The 18,922-nt window shown below is 56.4% G+C and overlaps 3 protein-coding genes across 3 annotated transcripts; 1 reads left to right on the top strand and 2 right to left on the bottom strand.

The window, feature by feature from the left end:
* Positions 1-116: 116 nt before the first annotated feature.
* Positions 117-4,818, top strand: LOC100542440 (pancreatic secretory granule membrane major glycoprotein GP2-like). Its single transcript, XM_010717847.3, has 9 exons — positions 117-868; positions 1,812-1,878; positions 2,045-2,212; positions 2,652-2,857; positions 3,230-3,390; positions 3,752-3,997; positions 4,085-4,244; positions 4,461-4,605; positions 4,685-4,818. Exons 1-9 carry the CDS (start codon positions 680-682, stop codon positions 4,783-4,785), a joined length of 1,443 nt encoding a protein of 480 aa, XP_010716149.2. The 5' UTR covers positions 117-679; the 3' UTR covers positions 4,786-4,818.
* A 704-nt stretch (positions 4,819-5,522) lies between these two features.
* Positions 5,523-10,160, bottom strand: ADGRG3 (adhesion G protein-coupled receptor G3). The gene is given in 14 exon segments (XM_019619638.1): positions 5,523-6,397; positions 6,615-6,901; positions 7,013-7,106; positions 7,241-7,533; positions 7,710-7,822; positions 8,269-8,369; positions 8,535-8,574; positions 8,644-8,766; positions 8,843-8,983; positions 9,084-9,192; positions 9,423-9,585; positions 9,658-9,687; positions 9,830-9,910; positions 9,913-10,160. Coding segments are annotated over 14 exon segments (1,749 nt in total). The 5' UTR covers positions 9,971-10,160; the 3' UTR covers positions 5,523-6,281.
* A 97-nt stretch (positions 10,161-10,257) lies between these two features.
* On the bottom strand, positions 10,258-15,697 carry ADGRG1 (adhesion G protein-coupled receptor G1). The gene is made up of 13 exons (XM_010717845.2): positions 15,588-15,697; positions 14,916-15,323; positions 14,400-14,517; positions 14,162-14,309; positions 13,914-14,045; positions 13,636-13,752; positions 13,207-13,252; positions 12,901-13,001; positions 12,708-12,823; positions 12,150-12,424; positions 11,573-11,684; positions 11,085-11,353; positions 10,258-10,893 (listed from the first exon to the last, which is right to left on the bottom strand). The coding sequence occupies exons 1-13, from the start codon at positions 15,625-15,627 to the stop codon at positions 10,772-10,774; spliced, it is 2,004 nt and encodes a 667-aa protein (XP_010716147.1). The 5' UTR covers positions 15,628-15,697; the 3' UTR covers positions 10,258-10,771.
* Positions 15,698-18,922: the final 3,225 nt, after the last annotated feature.

Below are 18,922 nucleotides of genomic sequence, written 5' to 3'. Positions count from 1 at the left end.
AGGACTGCCCCTAAACTCATGGCTTCCAACTGCTTTTGAGTGTGACAGAAGGCTTGGTTTTTTAAGTGGTGGTTCTTCAGACAAACAGCTGCTAAGCACTGCTTCATTTTTGTGTTTTGTCTGTGTTAGGACAAGCTGTCCTACTCACAGAAGGCACACAGGGGCTGTCAGGTCTGCCATGAACAGTGCTGGGCATGCAGGCAAACCACAGTCAGATGTTTTAAATCATTCTTAGCTGAGCGCTTTGTGTAACCAGCAGTTTACACAGCATATCAAGTAGCATCACTCTGAGTGATCACTGTCATAACCGTTTCACAAAGTGTGGTAGGACCAAGCCCTTATTCCTGTATCTGTCATAGCATCCCTCACCAGATCTGAGATTTCAGAAGTCACTAAAAAACAGAGCACGTGTGTGGATGGGAAATCATGTGTGTTCATGTGTGGAAGGGAAACCACATGTACTGAGTGCACAGTTGTTGGCCTCTGCATGTACCACTATGGTATCTGCTGTTCCCGCTGAGGCAAAGCAGGTGCCACAACAGCAGGTGGATGCATAAAACTCCGGGAAGCAGGGGATGGTGCAGACATAAGGATATTGCAGGCTCTGCTCCTGGTTGGAGTCCCATCAGGGCTGTGATTTGGGTCAGCGTTCACCAGCCCTGAGCTAATCAGAAGGGCCATGCTGGAGGACACATTTTTGGAGAGCCGTTTCCTCCCCGTCTGCTGCTGGCTCTTGTGCAATCACAGAGGCAGCGTGTCTGGGTGGGGGAGCGATGAGCTGCTGGGAGGTGATATAAGGCAGGCAGCTGGGAGCACAACAAGGACCCAGCTGGCTGCGGGTGGGCAAGTGTGGATTGGTCTGGCAATGGTGAGTAGGATAAGAGAAGTGGGAGCTTTGTGTTGAGGATGTATGCAGTCCTTGGGCTGGTGGGCAGGATGAGAGCAGCTGGGAGCTTTTTGTTGAAGCTCCTGCAGCCATGGGTGGCACATCTGAGAGAAGGTTTGCAGAGCTGCCCAAGGTGGTTGTGCCAAACTGGGAACAGCCCTGCACTTGCTGGCAGCATGGTTCTGGCAGCAGCAGGAGCCAGGTTTCCACTGAAACCTGAGGACCATGCCTTGGGGCCGTGCCCCACACTGCAGATGGAGCTCTACATCCCCAGGGCTTTGCATCCTCCTTGCCCAGATTTCTGGTGGTTGCAGATGCTCAGGGTAGCTGAGGGAATAAATGATTTGCTGCTAGACCAGAGTCTGGCAGTCCAAAGCTTTTGTCTTTGACATTGCCCTGCTGTGGGGACAGGTGTAGCCAGCAGCCTCAAGTGACTCATATCACAGTTCTGATAAGAGTCCTGGGCTTATCCTGCACCACGTCAAATTTCTTTCTTAAAAGAAATTAATGTTATCTGACCCAGCCTCAAAGGTTGACTTTATCTATGTCTTCATGACATAAATTTTAGTTATGTTCAAGGTTTGATTCTTTTCTTTTAATCCCATTGTCTCTCCTGTTGTGGATATGAGTTACTGGAAAGGCAAGGACGGCCTCTTAAGATCTAAATCTTCACATTAGAACTATGATTGGAAAGGTTAGAGGGAAATTACTTTTCTCTTTTGGGAGCCAGGGCTGAGAGGATTGCTGCTTTGGCCCTTTGGGATAGGAAATTACTTCATACCATTGAACCTAAAGTTTGTGGAGGAAATACAGTATAGAAATTATTGTACCCATGTTGGAGGGCTGGCTCTGAGTGATTGCCAACACCTCTGCAATGAGGACCTGCTGAAAACCTGCATTACCCAGAGCCTGATTGTTCTTACAGGAAGGGACTGTGACATATTTGCTGCTGTTCTCTGCCCTGTGCCTGGCTGGCTGTGAAAGCAACAAGAGTAAGTGTCCTTGTATGCTGCCCTGTGCAGTTATAGACGGGGATATGGAAAGGAGAGGTTAGAGCCTCTTCAGCCCTTGTGAGCAGTGGGGTGAGCTTGCTCTCATTCTCTCAAAGGTTAGATGTTCCTGCTGCATTTCAGCTTGCTTGCACTGCCTTCCCTGCAGGTGAGCTGGCAAGCCCACACAGTTCGAGAGGAAGATTTGCCCTGCGTGCCAAGAGGAGCTCAGATGCCTGCATGCCCAACCCATGCCAGCACCATGGGGGCTGCCAGGTGATAGAGGACAGACCCATCTGCAGCTGCAAACCTGGCTTCACAGGGGTGTTCTGCCAAGGTACGACCTGGGGTGCTGGCAAGGTCAGTTTGCCCACAGGCACCAAAGGGAAAGGTGATGGGCAGGGTGGTGTTCCTGCCTGGTTCCCTTGGCAGACTACAGAGTTCTATAGACAGTCCTCTCCCAGAGGGGGCCAGACCTGTGACATCTGCCTGTGGTGTCTTAGCTTGACGACTGTGTCCATTCCAAGTAGCAGCAGTTGCAGACTTGGTCAGGCTTAGGCGATTAGCAATAAATGTCAGATCCTCATTAAATTCAGCTCATTTCCAAAGGTTTGTCTTTTGCTTTCCCCCATGTCTCTGAAGACTCCTACCAGCAGCCTCCCATGAGGTTGGGATGAGGGTCTGTTGAGCTCGATAGGACTGTGTCATCCCATAGCTGACTTAGGGCTCCTTCAGGCATCTTCCTTATTGCTATTGCAGATGGCTTTTTCCCCCAGATGTGGTACTGAAGTTGGCCTGTGAGGAAGAGCACATGAAGATGATGGTGAGGAAGGAGGTGTTTGAACTGTTGAAAATCCCCCGGGAACTTGTCCACTTGAAGAACCAGGCATGCAAGGTTTCAGAAAGGGAAGAGGAGGGTGAGCTGTTTTTTGCAGCCACTCTCACAGGTGAAAACCACACTGCCTGTGGATCAATAATTCAGGTGAGGATCCAACACAGAGCCTCTCTGAATAGCTCTGAAGCCAAGAGAGGAACAGATATGCTGAATGGGGACAGCCCTGGAGGCTTTTCCTTTTTTATCTGGCACTGTGAAGCTCTCTTTCCCCTTGGGAGGCTTCCCTGGGGGCTGATAGAAAGCTCTTCTGCCTCCACCAAACCACTGCTGGCAGCACATCTTATCTTGTGCAGCAGAGCATGGAAGTCTCAGTGTGCTCTTTAGGATAAGAGCCTTCAGCTTTCTGGCAGGATCCTCTGAGCTCTGCAGACCTGCCTATAGTTCAATACATCACTTAATTCATTAGAATGTGCTGTACTCCATACATGAGCTTAGGTATGGTTTCTTTTGCCGTTCCAGCAAAACAGCTCCCATGTGTCATACTCCAACATCATTGAGACAGCGAGGGAAGCACACAGGGGTGTGATCTCCAGGAGCTTTCAGCTGGAGGTGCATTTTTCCTGCGTCTATGCCTATGAGCAGGTGGTGAAGGTGCCATTTGCTCTCATCCCTGTCGACAAGTGAGTGGTCCCTCTTCACCTTGCTGCTGAGATGGTGTATTCAAGCTTGTGGAAAAATAGATGCCTTTGATGAGATGATCTGCAAAGGCCCTGGGGAGCCACCAAAGAGCTCTGAGAGCAGTATCACATCGGAGTGCCTCTCTTTCTCTTCCCCAAGAGGGCCCCGTGGTAGTCTTTCAGAATAAGGTTTGGGTAGGGTAGGGGGTAATCTGGGTAGGGGCACGTGCAATCTGCCTTTCTCCTACCTCCATGACTGGTTGGGTGAACTCCATATGGGATCTGGGGTCAGCAAACATGAAGAGCCTGTGCCAGCACTGCTGACCTGACGTGGCTGTTCATGAGCTCTCTTCTCTCCTCACAGGCTGGTACAGTTCATGGTCAGAGAAGGGCACTTCAACGTCAGCATGAGGCTGTACAAGACCGCATCCTACCTTGAGCCCTACCAGCTGCCAGCTGCGGCCGTGCCCATCACTGACACGCTGTATGCCATGCTGAAGATTGAAGGGCAGCACCAGCTCCGGTACTTCCTGCTGAGTGTGGAGGACTGCTGGGCCACGCCAGGTGCAGATCCCTACCAGGATGTGCGACATGAGCTCATTGAGCAGGGGTGAGCATTCCTGGTCTCCTTGCTGTGGGTGTCCCTGACTGGACTGTTCTTCTTTTTTTGCCTGCTGACTGTGCTATTTCGCCCCAGGTGTCCCCATGATGAGACAGTGACATACCTGAATGCCATTGGAGAGAGCACCACAGCCAAGTTCAGCTTCCAGATGTTTCAGTTTGTAGGGTACCCCAAGGTATTCCTGCACTGCCGTGTCCGGCTGTGTCTCCCTGACGGCCCTGAGCCCTGTGCCAAGGTCAGTTCTTAGGAGTGACTTGGGGAGAAGCAGGTTAAGGTTCCTTTGTTAACCAGCTACTTTCCCATGTTCTGGGGCTAGCCATTCTCCTAGGCTGCACCACAGCTGTGCCTCTGCTGGGGCAGAGCACCAGGGTAGCCTATCCCCTTGGCAGGCACTGACCCCACAGGAGGGCTTCTTCCCTGCCCTTTTCCCTTCCTTTTATTCTGTTAACAGCAATGTCCCACTCTCTGGAGGAGCAAACGGGCGCTGGCAGATGACTACAATAAAATTGTCTCCTATGGACCCATCCACCTGCTGGCTGCTCCTTCCCCAAGAGCAGACAGCCAGCATCCCAGGGCTGACCAAAAGGAGCCGAAGGGTACGTCTGCCACTCCGGGGAGGATCAGGGCCAGTCTGGGGGACCCAAACCAGTAACCAACCTTTCTTCTCTTTGGTAGGACCCAGCCTGTGGCTCCCTGGGATCCTCATCCTGCTGTGTGTTCTTGGTGCGCTCACTGTGGCTGCTGCAGCTGTCAGCATGAGAAGATGTATGGTGTAGAAAATAACAAGTTTCAAATAAATGTGGTAGTGGCAGAGAGGCTTTTTTCTGTGTCTTTACAGAGGTTTGGAGGAAGGAAATTCAAATGTTGCTCAAAGGATGAGTCACATCAGTGTGTTTCTGTTCACTGGGCATCATTTGAACGTTCCCATGCCCTCCTGGCCCATGGTGAAACAAGTACCCAGGAAAGCTGAGCAGAAAGGGCTGCTCTGGGGTGGTGAAGTGGGGTGCCTCATGGGCTCCAGTACCCTCCCATGGGACAGGGCTCAGCTGCTGGGCTCTGCAAGACCCAGTGACCCAGCTGTAGCAGGGCCTGCCTGCAGGCGTGACATAGAGCTTCTAGAGAGCAAACAGAGCAGTTACATTTTTTTTCCTGAAGTCCTTACGCTGGGCAGGTGGTTGGTTTTGGAAGGTGGTGGGGAGATGGAGCTCTTTGCCCACCAGGTGTGGGCTCTGCATGTGTATGGGAACTGCTGAATCACAGCCTGAACCTCTGATTGACCACCTGAGGTGAGCAATGAGTCAGCCCTGGGAGCACAGGTGAAGACAATTCAGTGCTACTGGAAGGGGTGGAGCCTGGCTGCACCTCTCCTAGACCCCATTTAAGAGCTGACTCCACTGGGGAAGGGTCTCTTCTGGAGATTGCTCCTCTTGGAGTCTTCTTAGCAAGCCCAAGGACAAGGGTAAGCTTTCCATCCATTCTTCTTTAGTGTGATAACCTGTTTAGCCTAACTTTCTTGTATATTTCTTAATTACAACATCCGTATATTCATTGACTACAAAGCATGGTTCTTAGTGCCACCAGATGATGTAGCATTAGCAGAGAAAGGGCTGCTCTGTACATGTACAAGTGTGTGTACATTCGTGTGTTCACACAGATATCTTTCCCCCTGCATGACAGCAAATTGCTAGAAAGATTTTGGCTCGCCAATACATCTAAGTGAAGAAAATCATAAACATTGTTCACTTGTAAACATCAAAAGCAAAATCCATAATGCTTAGCTAGCTAGCAGAGTTTTAATGCTAAAACACAGACGTGGATTGGCCAATACAACAGTTCTCTGTGAGAGGCTGAGCTGATGTGCATACATGCACATACAGTGTAGAGGGGATGGTGTAGCTCAGGTGCAGCTGGCACCTGGTCTCCAGGCTGATCTAGTACCCAATTCCCTCTCTTCTGCTGGGGTAAGGGGATGTCTCCAGGTAGGCTGAATGCAGATGGCCTGCAGGCTCCAGCAGGAGATACTGGGGAATGAGACTTCCGAGGGCATGCAGAAGGGAGGGAGGTGTCTGGAGCTCCTCGGACCAAGCTGGCCCCAGGAGCCAAAGGGCAGCTAGGGCAGATCGCACCCATCAAAGAGTAAAATGAGGCGTGGGTGAGAGCAGGGGCCACGCTGGTCAGCCAGGGTGCCCAGCTGTCCGTGCAGCCCTTGCTCTCACGGGAAGCCACGTCCCTCGGGCTGGAAGCTGGCAGGCAGAGAGGGAAGGCCCAGCAGCTATCCCTGTGACGCAGCCATGGTTTTGTCATTCCTCACGATGTGGGAGAGGGAGCTGCTGGTCTCCTCTGCCCTTGGGTAGTAGAGGACAACCAGCCAGATGAAGATGAAAACACCTGCAGGGGAAGGAAGAAGATCATGGCAGCAGCAGCAGAGAGGCTCCTCCAAGTGCCTCTCCAGGGCTCAGCATCAGTGGCTGAGCTCCGTGGCAGGTTCCCCTGCTCCCTGCTGAAGGGAAGGGCATGAGTGTGCCTTGGGACTCCTGGTCCACCAGTGCCAGGCTTCCTCCTGCCCCCACCCCTTCCCAGCCAGACCCTGGGAGCCGGCCCTGACCTTGGAGGGAGTTGAGGATAGCAGCAAGGAAGAGCATGGGCATGGAAGAGCTGCCATAGCTGAGGAAGGACAGTGCCCAGGTGGCTCCAAGCAGGCAGAAGAGACCCATCGCTGCTAGGGCCACCTTCCAGGCCTTACAGTGCCCTTGCATCACCCCATTCCTCCACAGGTGGCAGTTCTTCCAGGCCACCACCCCGAAGATGATGGTGTTGAAGAGGAAGATGAGGCCGAAGTAGCCGCAGTTTGTGATGTAGTGGACAAGGAACTGTTCAGAATTGATCCAGCACCTGAAAAGAAACAACTGCAACGCTTCCAGCAGCTCTGCTCCCCACACATCTATGGGAACCCTTCCCCATGGCTAAAGGGCCACCCAAATCCTGCAGGTGTGTGCCACGCACAGGTGGATTACGGTCTGGTTGTCCACTGTCCCAATGCTGTATTTTCCATAGCTGCCAATGGCTCCTGCTACCCCCACCACCAGAGCAGGGAGGCCTGGAAGAACAAGAGAGAGCAGCGTGGGGTAGGTCACAGTTCTCTGTCTCTGCAGGCACCCATAACACTGCAAAGCCCAGTTCCCTCTGGCTGTAACCCACAGGCTCCCTCACTCCCCAGCAGCCTGTGCTCACCCCATCCGACAATGCACAGCTTCAGCAGGTAGTGGTGTATGTAGGTGCCAAGGACCTTGACAAAGAGGAGGTAGAGGTGACAGCCCTCCAGTGCCGTCCAGGTGAAGCAGCAGAGCAGGCAGTAGTGGGTGAGCCCCCCCAGGGCACTGCACAGCCCCTGAGGGGCTCTGCTGGAGAGCCCACTGTTGAGCAGGAAAGCCAGGTTGAGCAGGAGCAGGCTGCTGACCAGGTTCATGTGCAGCCCCAGGTTGATGCGGAGGGTGTCCTCAGACCTGAACTGCTTGTGACTGCACCTGGAGGTAGCAGAAAGGACAGGGGCATGGGGCAGGGGGGGCCACCTACTGGGGAGGGTCATAGCAGGCACTGACAAGTGGAAGAGGAGAGGGGCACCCCTCCCCCGAGGGCTGGGGTTGCTCCACATTCCTCCCCAAACCCATTCAGGGTCTATAGAGTTGCTTGCACACTCCACCTTAAGAAGATGTAGAAGGCGAAGGTGAAGATGGAGAAAGCCACAGCCACACCACAGCCAGCATTGGCCACTGCCACCAACGTCTGTGCCATGGACCTGTCCAGAGATGGGTTCTGCCAAACGTGAGTGGTCAGATGGGTCCAAACCAGCCTGGAAAAGCTGGCTGTTGCTGCCGAAGCCAAGGAGCCAAGGGGGGATACCGCCAGCAGGGTGCTGCAGGGAGCTCTACTAGCCCAGAACCCTCAGGTCTGTCCCCAAGTTCCCCAGGGAGAGCAGAAGTGGTGGTGGCTCCAGGGGGATATGCTTGCTCTTGGGGTGGGGAGAGAACAGACCTCAAGTTTCACTGCTGCCAGAATAGAGCTCTTTCCACCCTACCCATCCTCCACTGATCTGCCCCTGCCCTCCGGGACACAAAGATGGGGCTGGGGTTGATGTTAGGGAAGGCTTGGGCTCGCCTGGGAGCAAATACAACTGTCCCTGTGCACCCAGCAGTAACGCATGAGGGACCAAGCAGCCAAGCAGGGATAAGAGTGGGAGCTGTAGGGAGAGGGGTTGTCACCAGGAGGAGGGTGAAGAAGGAGAGGTGGTCACAGGCGCAGACTGTCTCCTTGTCCCTGGGCTGTGTGACACATCCATGGCTGCTCCAGCCTCCTGCCTGCCCTACAACCAGCACAGGGCCACAGTGGTGGGTGCCGGCCCAAACCCGCATCCTGCCTCACAGAGCACAGGCTGGGGGGCTGCGATGCTTATTGGTAGCAGGATGGCAGCCAGGAGCATGGCAGACAGCCTGCCCACAGTCCCACCAAGCCCTGCTGAGCCTCATACCTTTGCTGGGCTCCCAGAAGACGCATAGCGGGGTGACATTCTGCAAACAGGGACATGGTGTGAGCCTGCACCTCACCAGGAGGCGCAGGGAGGGGAGGGCATGCCTTACGTTTGGCAGCTGCTGGTAGGCAAAGGTGAGCTGCACGGGGTCCTGCAGCTCTGAGACGTCCCCATCCCCCACCACGATGCCCACCACGGTGTCATCCAGGACCTTTCCCATCTGGTTGTCCTCCTGTTTGGATCAGTGCTGGCTGAGCTGAGCCGGCAAGCGTCTCCCACATCCCAATGGCTGAAGCGGGAGCTCGTACCTGGAACATGGCGAGCTGCTGGATGTTGAGCACAGTCACCACCACGCGCACTGCCTGGCCGCTCGAGGATGGGAACACCCCGCTGGGGAGCCGGATTGTGCCTACTGTCCCCTCCTCTGCTGAGCTGATCACTGCGGGGCCCTGAGCAGGCACAAGCTCAGCCCTGCCCGTATGGGTTCTGCCAAGCAGGGCTGCCGCAAGCCCATTGTGGAGGACATGAAAGCACATGTGGGGCCCTCACCTCAGCAGGGGAGAATGCGAGGAGCAGGCCTTGGGCCATGGCCCTGCTGACGTTCAGGTGCAGCGCCCGCAGGCCGGCTGTGCTGTTCTGTTCTGCAAACTGCACCGTTCTGCAGGGCGGGCAGCTTTGTGGGGCACAGCCCAAGGCATAGCCATGGCCCCATAGCACCTGCAACTCCATGGGGCACAGCCCAAGGCACTGCCATGGCCCCATAGCACCTGCAGCTCCGTGGGGCACAGCCCAAGGCACTGCCATGGCCCCATAGCACCTGCAGCTCCGTGGGGCACAGCCCAAGGCACTGCCATGGCCCCATAGCACCCCACAGCACTGCCCCGCTACCTGAGCCAGCGTGCCCGCAGGCAGCGGCAGGCAGGCTGGCCTGAGTGGCGCAGCTCCATGCATTGATGGGGCAGCTCCAGGGCCAGGCCATGGCCCTCACCACGTTCCTCCGGCTCCACCGCCATGCTGCAGCACTGCTTGGTCTTGTCCCCACGAGACAGCGCTGTGGGAGGCAGCAGTCAGGGCCCAGCGGTGGCATGGAGGCCGATGGGGTGTGGGTGGGCTGGGGTCTCACCATCACAGCTGTCCTGGCCTGGCACGGTGCCTTGCAGGGGGGAAAACCCAGCGTCAGCCCTCACTCTGATGGGGGAAATGGGTGCCAGCTCTAAGCAAGCACGTGGAGATCCCCCAGCCCCTCCTGGCTGTCCCAGTGCCGCCCAGCCCCGTCGCACCCAGCCGGCACTCACCAGGGAGCAACGGGAGCAGCAGAACCGTGCTCAGGTGTAAGAGCTCCATGCTCCGACCAGGGTCTCCCGTCCACGGCCCTACTCTTCTGCAGGCTCCCCAGGGGCTCGCAGCTTCTCCTGAGGCAACTGCAATGTCCTCATTTCCTTTCTGCAACCCCCTTCCTGTGGGTTGCTGTGAAATAACCTCCTGCCTTCAGCTTGATACCAACCACGATTAGCGGTCGGAGCTGCTTTGCCTCCCTAACGAGCTCCGGGCTCTTGTTTTTCCTTCCCATCTCACCCCATCCTGCCCAACCCTACTGTACCAACGAACACAAGACATACGTTGGAGTGTCCCGCTGCCAGCTAAGCCTGTGCTACCCATGGGCATGACCAAAAGAGGGACCCCAGAGGACAGCTCACCAGCAGCAGACCCCAAGGAGACACACTCAGAGTGGGTATGACTTTAATGGGCACAGGTCTGACGTGCGAGCGCAATCATTCAATGTTTACACCATACAAAAATAGAGAAACATTCAACAAAATAACAAAAATAGATTATTTCAGCTGCTAGAGGGTGTCCCCGTGGCTGTTATTCTGTCTTCATCTGGGAAGGGCCCTATCAGTGGCCACAAGCAAGGGCTGGAGATGGGGTCTTTCCCACCTGGTGGCCTTGGGGCAATGGAAGGGACGTTGGGAGGCACAGAGGGCCCTGTCCCTGCCCCATGCCGCAGCCCTATGCATCCCTCTGCCCTGCCCCGGGAGCCAGCCCCGTCTCTTCAGGAGCAGGCAGGCAGGGATGGGGACACCCAGATACTCGGGGGGATGCAGTGATGGGGAACATGGGGCCAGCAGAGGCGAGGGGCTGAGGGTCCCCGCCGTGGGTCCTTGATTTCCCAGCGGGTGCAGTAGCGAAGTGACCACCCTCTGCCAGGCAGCCCCACGGCACAGCCAGCACGGGGCTCAGCCAGGGTGGCTCTGGCTGCTGTTGGGCTGTAGCTTCACGCTGTCAGAGCTGCACTGGAAGTCAGAAGACTTTTTCGCCTGCAGCACCATGGTCCAGTACCAGAGAAAGATGAGAAAACCTGGGAGAGGAGGGAGAAAAGGTGGCTGAACCCCTCTGAGGGGACCATCAGCAGCTGAGAGTGAGGCACTGGTCTGCCAGGGTCAGGTATCCTCTGATATCCAACCATTGCCTGACCTATCCCACCCAAAGCCCCAGGGCAGCCCCAGGGCAGCTCATGGCCTTTGGGGGAGCCCAGCGCCCCAGGATCACCTTGGAGTGAGTTGACGATGGTGAAGATGTAGAGGGAGACGAGGCGGAAAACACCAGAGGTGAAGGAGAAGAACACCAGTGCCCACGGAATGCCCAGAAGGATGCTCAGCCCAAAGAGGGCTAGGACGTGCTTGAGCTTGTGACCTTTCTTGTTCTGGCGGAGGATCTCCCGGACCATGGCCCCAAGCATGACCAAGTTGAAGAGGAACACCACGCTGAAGAATCCCAGGTTCACCACATTATGGATCAGGGGGCTCGTGAGCCAGCATCTAGAGGGAGGAGAAAGGCAGAGGGTTATGCTGTGTCGTCCCGTGGGGGCACAAGACAGAGCGTTTGGGGGGGAGCACGCAGTAAAACACGGAGTGGGGATCCCCTGTCCCGCCCAACACAAAGCCCTGGGTAAGGCACAGCCTGTGGGCTAAGGAAAATCTATAGGATGTGGTGGAGGCTCAACCAGATAACTTTAAGACCAGTTTCCTTTGACTTACATGGTTGCATTGGTGGACCTTCCACCAACAGATTCATAGACAGGAATGTAGAAGGGGCCGTAGTTGGTCCAATTAGCCAGGAAGATCAACATCACACAAAAGAAGGGAAGTCCTGCGTGTCAAGAACAGAATGAAGCAGCCACCCTCACAGACCTTCTGGAAGAACTCCTTCCCCTTTTCCCTTGTATGGTGTATGAAGAACCTCCTCTCCTTGGGGTGAACCGAGGATGCAGCGTGCAATGAGGACACCTGGTGTAAGCCCTGGCTGAGGAGCAGGCTTGTGATCTCTGTGCACAGACCCCCATGGGGGTCTCACAGGGCATTGGAAGATCATTGGAAGATCATAATATTGCCCTACCACACCCTCCTTTCCAAAGCAAGGATGTGTGAACATCTCCTGCCCCAAGCCTATCTGTATGCACAGCCCTGGGTGTCTCTGCTCTCAGACACCTGTTCCAACACGTCTCCATCCCTGTCCAGGCACCACATACGGTGGGAAAGACTCAGGAGCAGAATCCATGTGCCCGATCACCCCACTGCCCTGCCCCTCAGGGGTCTCTGCCTCCCCAGTCCTCACCCCAGCCCACCAGGCAGAGCTTGAGGAGGAAGTAGTCATGGTAGGCGTTGAAGACTTCGATCACAAGCCGGTAGAGGTTGTAGCCCTCGATTCCCATCCAGGTGAGGCAGCTGAGCAGGGAGAAGTGCAGGAAAAGCCCCCCGGCTCTGCAGGCCGCCTGACTGCTGCTGGAAGCCAAGTGCTCCGAGATGAGGAAGGTGAAGTCCAGGAGGAAGATGGCACCCAGCAGGTTCATGTGGATGTGCATGCTTGTGATCTGGTCTCGCTGCTTGCTCCTGGAGAACCGAGGGGAAGAGAACTCAGCACCACACCCGGCCAGCATCCTCAGTGCCCCAAAACACCCTGCGGTGTCACACTGGCTCCTGTTTGCCAGATCCGTGACAACCACCAAGCTGATTTTCCCAGTCATTGAAAAGTGCAGGTGTTTTTGAGCACCCTGCAGGAAACCTGGCCGAGGCAATAGTTTCTGGAGAGGAGCACTCTACTTTCTTCCAACCTGGCTCCTTCACTGTGCTTCTAGATGCGCTACCCAGTGGGAAGAAAGCACCCAACCCATACCTGAAGTAGAGGAAAAAGATGGTGGAGATAGATGCCAAAGCTGAGATGAGGCAGCCTATGTACGTGATGATGCTCAGGGAGTCCCTGTGTAGGTAGGAAATCTCTGGAGAGGATACCTGGGGAGAAATAGGAATGAGAAACAGTGAGGGAACAGTGGGAAGGATGGAGGGAACTGAGGGAAGGTGGTACCCACCATCAGCACGGCAAAGTAGGTGAGGTGGTTGCATCTGCAGTCTGTCCGTGTGTCTCCCTCCACTGTCGTGCAACCGTAGCTGTCCCAGTTCCCAGAGCTGGCTGCAAGAGAAAGAGAGAGCAGCAGGAACAGCAGCTTTGGGATTTTGGAGCTTCCAAAGCATCCGTAGCAGTGGGGAGGACAGAGGTTGGGATCCTCCCATCATGGGGAAGGTTTATGGAGCTGAAACAAGGCAGGGAGGTGCAGAACAGCACATCTTTGGTACCTAGCTGAAGGAACTTCTCACCCAAACAGAGATACACTCACCGGTGCCATCCTCCCTCCAGAAGACACACCGCGGGGTCACATTCCTCTGAAATGACAAAACCACAGATGCTCAGGTGCTGTGCAGGGCTCTGGGCTCACAGCCCAGGTTTGGTAGGGACAACATCGGGCTGGGGGTGAGATGGTTGCAGGGGACAGACGGGCCTGTGTGGGCTTAAGGTAGAGGCTCCCCAGGCTCCATCTTTAAACAAGGGGTTCAGCGTTGATCAGCTGAATGAATGAGCAGAGAAACTGCTAGATAGTGTCCCCAGTCCTGGAGATTGTGCATGTGGTGAAGCCCCAGAAGATGCCACAGAAAGACCAAGGACATGGACCCACTGGGTGGCGATCACTCCTCAATCTAACAGTCTCCTTGCCCTCACTCTCCATTCCTGGAGGGATTGGGTGTAATGAGGCTCTTTCCCCACCTACCGGCAGCCGGTTGTGGAAGAAAGTGAGAACCACTGGTTCGGAGAGGTTGGCCACCACCGTGTCCACCAAAGAGATGCCAACTACCTTGTCACCCAGGATGTGGCTGCTGTTCTCATCCTGCAGGAAAAGGAAGTGGTAACATCACAGGAAGGGAGAGATCCCAGAGAGGAGGTCCTGTGCCTCTCCTTTGTGCTGTAGTTAATCTTTGGAGCACCTAACATCTCTGAAGCAGGGACGGATGCAGGGACACCCATCACGCCACATGGTGCGGGCATTACCTGGAACATAGCTTGGCTGTTGATGTCCACCAGGAGCACCCTGTGCTCCACCACCTCCTCCTCCTTCTTCTTTGCCATCACAAATAGGCTGCTTGGCAGGTCCACAGCAAACCCCTGCACCTCTCTGCTCTCCTGCGAGGACAGACCCACTGGGATGGAGCTTGGTTGGATGCTGGCGTGTTGCTTAGAGCCCTTCAGGGGCAATGGGGATGAGAGGGGTGCCTAGCCCCAGGGTAACACGGACCCACCTCTTTTGGGGAAGCGAAGGCCAGGTGGCGAGGAGCCTGTGTGGGGCTGATGCTCAGCACTGTTGCACGCAGGGCAGCCTTCCCAAAGGTCTGGTTCTGTCCTCCAAGCTCCACTTGTGCCAGCGTCCTCTCCAAGGCCCCCAGTTTGCTGTAGAAAATAGGGCACGGTGAGTGGGGCCAGTAAAACAGTTAGGCATGGCTCAGTGGATGCCCCATGATCACCCAGCCCCACACTCACTGCCGAAGAGAGCGCTGCGCCTTGGAGCCCGCAGATGGCACCCGTGCAAGGAGGCCATCCAGGGCAGCAAGCTCATCCTCCACATCCTGCTTCCAGACAGGCATCATCTCTGGAGGGACTGGTGGCACAAACAGAGGATGACATCAGGACCACTGGCAGCACCAGCTTCTCCTTGCCTGCAGCCCTGGCGTGACCCGAAGCAAAGGGCTCTGGTGTGACCCTACAAAGATCCCAACCCACGGGGCTCCTCCAGGTGCCTGCAGCTTGGTGCTCCTTGCAGAGCCTCCTGGGGTTTTATTGGGCTGAAGCACTTTTGGAAATCTCTTTCTTCATCTTTGGGGAGCTCCTTGCCCTTGGATGCCACGGGCTGCTTGAGCCAGTTGTCCTTCCTATCGCCCCTTAGCATGGTCCTGATACCATCACACTACAGCACAGCACCGGGACCACACCTGTGGTCCCAGCACTGGGGATGGAATCAACTCATATCTCATTGAAATAATACTGAATTGCCTTTACCAGGGAAAATATATTCAGATGCATTCTCAAGGGAGGTGTTCTTCTGGCCCTTGAAGACATAGGACACATTGAAGATGGAGGCCCTGGTCTTCTCCAAGCCCCGTGTGACGCCATCAGTTGGCTCATGGCCCAGGAAGAAGCTCTGCTTCCCATATGCCAACCAGAGGGTCCTGTTGGCCTTGAACCAGTAGACGCAGAAGCGATACCTGCCCAAGGTGGTTGGCAGGCTGTACTGGTAGGAAGAGTTTATCCTGTTTGTCAAAAAAGGACTTCTTATCACCAGTGCCTGGGCCATGTTCTCAATGGAGATGTTGGCAGAGCTGTGCTCGTAGATGACGGAGCTGTTCTTGGTCTGGTTCCTGTCCCCGCAGAAGCGGAAATCCTCCTGGCGGCCGCTCGCCCCCACCCCTGCATTGCATAAGGACAGAGAGACACTGCTCAGCACGGGGACAGCCACCCCAAGCCCACCCTGCCCACAGTCACAGCGGAGGGTTCAGCAGTGTGCTGGGCTCCCTTCCTCCCCATTGACAGGCAGACTCTGCAGATGGATGGAGACCCGCTCCTTTCTCCAGGTTCCCACCTCGGAGACCCAAACCCAGGAGGTGTTTCACCCATTGGTGCCCTCAACCATTGTGTTTTGGGGCTGCCAGGACGTGGCAGGGTGCTGCCTACCTTGGAGCGGGGGGAGAAGCAGCAGGAGGAGGACTTTCATCGTGATTGGCTCTCAGCCTGGGTTCTGCCTCCCAGGAGCAAATGGAGCCTGCAGAGTCACATAGAAAAGAGGCACGGTGTCAGGGGATGGGGAGCCAAGGTGGGACAGCAGCTGGGGGCACAGTCAGCTCTGGGTGCCACCGCCACCAAGAGGAGTAGGCACCCTGATGGTGGGGAAGGATGCAGGAGCCAGGGGGCTCCCGCCTGCCCACTGCCTCATATCTTGGTTCCTGCCTTGGCTTCTTTCGGCAGGTGATAAGAACAGAAGGAAACAGCAGTTTCCTAACTCCCCGAGCCTAGAATTATTTTCACTGGTGCTTACAGCAAGGAGCTGATCATGTCACACACCGCAGCGGGACTCTGTCCCCCCGCTGCCACCTCCCCCCATCCCCGCTGTGCCTCGGCTGTGTGCGTTTCCCACGCTCCTGGGACCACTTTTTGTAAGAGCTCCCCCAGCCCCCAGCAGCAGCCAGGACTGCACCAGTGAAGGCTGCACTGGGACACGAAGCCGGCCAGGTATGCAGATAGCTGCTGCTATGCAAAGCGGAGCTGCGGCTACATTTGTGCAGAAGAGTTCCCACAGGCAGTGCTGGCCACAAATCTATGCTGCACAGCTGAGGCTCTGACCACTGCCGTGATGCTGGACACGAGTAGTATGCTGACGGCGTCCTGGGTGCGTGAGAATGATAAAATTAAAAAGAAAGGCTCTTCTGTGGCTTTAAGTCCTGCTGTAGCTCAGCACGCTGCCATGGGCACAATGGTCCCACTGAGGTCCCCGGTGTGGGTATGGCACAGGCACGGTTTGGGAGGGATCATCCCTTTGAGCTATTCCTGAGCCCAACCAGAACCAGAAACCGAAAGCCCAACCAGGACACAGTGGAGGTGAGCAGTGATGTTTCCCCCGCTCGCCCGACCCGCCTGATTGCCGCTTCCTGAGCTGAACAATGGCGAGAGAAAATTTCCCGACACAGAGGGGAGAAAACTGACACAACCCACAAAAGGCACTGCCTGTTCTCCTCCGCATCCGGGGGGCAGTGGGGATGCAGAGCACTGCCACCCCACGTACCTGGGGGCAGCAGGGAGGAGGAGCATGGGGGTACCCAGGTACCCGGGGGTGGCGAATGCCCCCATTCCCAGGAATCCCTCTTTGACAGCCACAGCATGGGGACAGGATGGCTTTCCCCAACCCCAAGCCCAAAAGCTCCTCAGGAACATATAGAAAAGCTGCTGTTCTGACCCACATTGGAGGTGGGGGGGGTTGGAGCAGCCTCCAGTTGGCCCAGGGCACACTTTTCCCCAAAGGCTCAGCCCCTGGCGTGGGGACGTTACACTGTGTTCTCTCAGCACCATTAAATGAATGCGCTCATCGGAAAGGGAAGCCGAGGAATAACACTGTGACCTCTAAAGCTGGAAAAAACAAGAGCCCGGTGAGAAACCTTCCTGCTCTCTGGGTGACTGGGCACCAGGAATTCGATCGAGATGGGGATTTGCATGTTTTCCCCAAGAAGGAAAGATGTGCTCGTGTCTCCAACAAACACTGGAAACGTGTTGATGAGGAGACTTTTGTTGGCTTTGCTTCCAGGCTCCTTAGCACTACAGAGATGCTAATGGGGGGCACAGCTCTTTGCCCACAGCCCGTCACCCATGGGGCAGGAGGTACGGTTTGGGGGGTGGGGGGTGAAACTCAGGCACGGAGACATGGCCTGGAGTGGACCCGTGCACGGGGAGCGGGTCTGCCTTCACAATGCGCCCTTGTCCTTGGCCTGCAGCCCGTGGGCAGCCCACACATTGCTCACGGCATCGGCACGTCAGCCCCTTCCCGTCACCAGCGGGCGTCAGGCACGTGCCCTCGGCCACCAGGACGGCTGCAGAGCCCATGGGAACACATGGGGCCATGGGTCACCACAGCCCCAAAACGCAGCGAGCATCTTCGGAACCCAAATCGACCAATGCAGCAGGGGCAGTGCTGGTGTGAAGGGTGGGACTTGCAGTTTCTCAACCACAAAAAAAAAAGGGGTAAATGCAATGCAAAATACACCCCAATGTGTGATGAGGACTGCTCCCTGCCTCGCCAAAGCCTCTCAGCTCCCTGCTGCAGAGTCAGGTACCAGTGCTGCATAGCAGAGCCCTGCTCCCTGCCAAGGCCCAGCTGTCTGCGAGCTGATGGGAAAGGAGTTGGCGGCTCAACACCGGCCAGCTGGCACACAGCAGCTCCACCACGTCCCTGCAACACCCGTGGGTGACCCCAGAAAGGTGCGCAGCGCTCAGCCCCGGGGTGCCGTGTCCCAGCAGCATGCAGTTGTTTGTGAACCTGTTGCTCTACGAATAGCATCAGGGGAGGGCTGCAGGATTAAGAGCTGGATGGTGACCAACTATGTGGCGTTTATAGGGTCGGGGCTTCATTCCCATGGGAGCGGCAAACCCACCGCAGGGTGGCACCGTGCAGATGGGATTGCCCAAAGCCTGGTTTGTGCCTCAAATCCGAGCATCAAAAAGCCCCCCTGGCTCCCTGCTGGTGGTAGCAGGCTTCTGTGCCCACCAGACTGTGAAATCTACGTTGGCTGGCAGCCCTGCCCGCAGCCATGCTGCCAGGGGGTTATTCCAGGAGATTTCATTTTGCTTTCCCACTGCTGCTCTGTGCCCCATCCCTTGTGGAGCACCGGGAGCAGCGTGCCGGGACCGGCAGCAGCAGGCGCACGGCTGCAGGAGGAATCCCCCGGCGGGCATCGGGGTGGGAGAGCACTCTGTTGAGACACGCCGGCTGCTCCGAGCCTGCACAGAGCGGGGTGTGCTCCTGGGCTCCCGGGTTGGGGAGCCACACACGTTGGGTGCCACGGCATGGAATGGAACGGTGTGGCACAGAATGGAGTGGCATGGAGTGGAATGGTGTACAATGGAACATCACGGCATGGCATAGAACGGCATGGCATGGCGTGGAACAGCATAGAATGGCACGGCACGGCACGGCAGAGTGGTGAGGCTTTGGCAGGGCTCAGCTGTGCCGAGGCAGCAGCCGCAAGCAGCTGCCCCGCGGGGCGGCTCCACGGCCCTGGAATCCAGCCCGGCTGCGGGTACGGAGCCCGATTTAGAGAGGAAAAGGGAGAAGAGCCCGTAGGGACGGAGGCTGCACGCAGGAAGACCTCGGGAAGCCCCATTCCCCGCACGGACAGAGGCGTTACACCTTGCGCTGAGCCACAAAGCAATAGGCACGGAACTGCCGCACCGCGCCCGCCGCCGGGGGCCGAATCCCGGGGCAGAGCCCGCAGCATCCCCCCGCTCCCCAGGCATCGCGCCGC

Source organism: Meleagris gallopavo, chromosome 13 (genome assembly GCF_000146605.3).
Source record: "Meleagris gallopavo isolate NT-WF06-2002-E0010 breed Aviagen turkey brand Nicholas breeding stock chromosome 13, Turkey_5.1, whole genome shotgun sequence".
In the NCBI taxonomy this organism is placed as follows: Eukaryota; Metazoa; Chordata; class Aves; order Galliformes; family Phasianidae; genus Meleagris; species Meleagris gallopavo.
The sequence above is the reverse complement of the archived record's forward strand: the minus strand, read 5'-3'. Positions and strand labels throughout refer to the sequence as shown.

Excerpts from the sequence above, each read along its gene's own strand:
- ADGRG1 (XM_010717845.2), bottom strand. The coding sequence starts at position 15,627 with ATGAAAGTCCTCCTCCTGCTGCTTCTCCCCCCGCTCCAAG. Across the intron at positions 14,046-14,161 it reads CCTTCGCTTCCCCAAAAGAG|GAGAGCAGAGAGGTGCAGGG; the intron begins GTGGGTCCGTGT and ends CTGTCCTCGCAG. Across the intron at positions 12,824-12,900 it reads CCTACTTTGCCGTGCTGATG|GTATCCTCTCCAGAGATTTC; the intron begins GTGGGTACCACC and ends ATTTCTCCCCAG.
- LOC100542440 (XM_010717847.3), top strand. The coding sequence starts at position 680 with ATGCTGGAGGACACATTTTTGGAGAGCCGTTTCCTCCCCGTCTGCTGC. Across the intron at positions 2,858-3,229 it reads CCTGTGGATCAATAATTCAG|CAAAACAGCTCCCATGTGTC; the intron begins GTGAGGATCCAA and ends TTGCCGTTCCAG. Across the intron at positions 3,998-4,084 it reads CATGAGCTCATTGAGCAGGG|GTGTCCCCATGATGAGACAG; the intron begins GTGAGCATTCCT and ends ATTTCGCCCCAG.